General features: G+C 38.4%; 1 protein-coding gene across 1 annotated transcript; it reads right to left on the bottom strand.

Annotated features, from left to right (window-relative positions):
- Positions 1 to 1,099: 1,099 nt before the first annotated feature.
- On the bottom strand, positions 1,100 to 2,136 carry LOC125549435. The gene is made up of 2 exons (XM_048712849.1): positions 1,885 to 2,136; positions 1,100 to 1,538 (listed from the first exon to the last, which is right to left on the bottom strand). The coding sequence occupies exons 1-2, from the start codon at positions 2,121 to 2,123 to the stop codon at positions 1,106 to 1,108; spliced, it is 672 nt and encodes a 223-aa protein (XP_048568806.1). The 5' UTR covers positions 2,124 to 2,136; the 3' UTR covers positions 1,100 to 1,105.
- Positions 2,137 to 2,361: the final 225 nt, after the last annotated feature.

The following is a 2,361-nucleotide window of genomic DNA, read 5'->3' as shown; positions in this document are numbered from 1 at the left end:
ACGGGTTGATCATTGTCAGCAAAGCTTTGAAGTCTGATCCACACATGATGATGTGCCCTAACTGATGCCCATGGCCATGGCTGCAGCTGGGGCATCTCCAGGGAGTGGAGCAGGACCACTTCCTACTGCATGTTGTGACGTCCACCATCTACAGCAGCGATGCTCAGTCAGATCATCAGTGTTTGATTTTCTCCCTGCTTATTTCTGTGTCATTTTTGGTTGGCTGAGAAGTTCACATATTTTGTTGCAGGAGGTTCGCTCCTTGCCTCACTGTGTTTCATTTTTTCCTGAGCCAGTTCGCACCTTCAAGGCTCCATTCACACGGCAATTCACGCGTGGACTGTCCACCCAGTTCTCTAACGCGAACCATAAACCTCACGTAGTTCACCTATTCTGTAAGGGGCGGTTCACATGTTCATTGGGGGTTCGAACCAAAAACTTGAATGAAGTGTTCTATATTAATAAGCATCTAGTCAATACCTTTCCAACAATATATCGTTTGCATCATTTCGTCAAGCAGTTTTAAAATTTTGATCAAAATCTGCTCTTTGCATTCGATATGGTCTGCACCATTTTTAAAACTGCTCTTGAACCTTAACGGATTTGAAAAAACATTCTACATGAAAAAGTTGCACTCAATTGATATCATGAAAAAGTTGCACTCAATTAATATCTTTCCAATGGTATACTGTATATCACTTGCGTCTTTTCTCAAAAATTGGTTCAAAATTTTCATGCAAAAACAATACAGAAACAGAGTACTTATTGTAGAATAACACACAAGCAATTGTATAATAGATGGAACGGTTTGTCGGAATGACACAAACAATATACCATTGGAAAGAAATCGATTAGGTGCAATGTTTTTATGCTGGTTTGGTGGGTTTCTAGTTGTAGAGTATGTCTAAAGAATGGTTGTAGAATATACCCATGACATCTATATATAATAGTTATGGTAACAATTCTTAGTAATTTAAGACATAAATACTCACTATAATACGCCAATCTTAGTAATTCAAAACATAGTAGCGATCGGAGTGAATGGGCCGTCGCCAACTCAGATCCTATTATAATATTGAAGGTCAAGTTTTAACATAAACAATACTTACAATGTGATTCTGCTGAAAAAGGGGGTGAATTTTCCATCCATATTTAAAATCCTGTTGTCTTCACCATGCTCGAGCCATCCACTTAAGGTACCATCAAAAGAGCTGCTGGACACTACAAGACGATAATACAGATGCGCCTTGTATATGTTCTGCAATACCACCACATTTGGATGTCTCCAGGTTTTCATCAGTAGTAGCGAAGAAAGAAGTTTTTCTTTAGCATCATACCGCTTCAAAAGGCAATCAGCGGTGAAACTCCCTACAGTGTAGGTTCCTCTGATGAAGGTAGTATCTATGCCATGAAAATCAGAAAGGTAGTCGTTTTTCTTTTTCTGTATCTTGTTCTTATTGCCCTTCACAGACCAGCTACGATTTTTGTTGTCATAATGAAAGTACCGTGAGTAGAGCAGGCGATCTGGTTTGGTCAACCTGGATTCAAAATGTTTGTAGTGAGAAATGAGATTGTATTTTTTTAACTAATATATATATATATATATATATATATATAATATTTGAATATGAATATATCGAACTACATGAGAAATACGAGAAGATATCATGCTACCAACTAAAAAATTGACAACAAAATGGATATGAAAAAAAAATTGCATCATGCTTTAGGCGATTTTCTAGGTACTCGACGGTAATATACTACTCCCGGAATCAAAAGAAGTGAGAGTACACCATATATTTCTTAGAAACAAGTAACAAATGCATACATGAGTGACACTTGAACTGTCGTGCATTTACAAGGACGGTGTGAGAAAAGCCTTACCCAATGAGATCGGTCACGGGTGGGCTGGTCAACGAAGAAACACGATAATCATCTTCCAATTCCTCATTTGTGCCGGTGAGCATATGTCTCTGTCTCTTGTAAGGAAGTTTCATATCATGATCAACACGTCGCTTCAACTCTCCAATATTGGCATCAGGTTGCACCTCAACACGATAATCATTGCCACACCATTTCACTAGAACAGTAGTAGTCTCGGCCGGCACCTTCTCTCCCGGCATATCAGAGGATGAGGCCATGGCTGGAAGTTAGAATATAGAATTATTAGTGGCATTTATTACATATAAAAGAACATGTTGAGAGGCGTGTGTTTAATGCCGATTTGCATGCCAACATGAAGATAAATAAATATGGAGAGGTGTGTCTTTAATGCTGAATTGCATGCCAACAAAGAGAAATGAAGTAGGGCTACACACACATTAATTCAAGCATTAATTAGATAAACTGAAGCAACAACAA

Source organism: Triticum urartu, chromosome 3 (assembly GCF_003073215.2).
Source record: "Triticum urartu cultivar G1812 chromosome 3, Tu2.1, whole genome shotgun sequence".
Taxonomy (NCBI): domain Eukaryota; kingdom Viridiplantae; phylum Streptophyta; class Magnoliopsida; order Poales; family Poaceae; genus Triticum; species Triticum urartu.
This window is presented reverse-complemented; position numbering and strand designations above follow the sequence as displayed.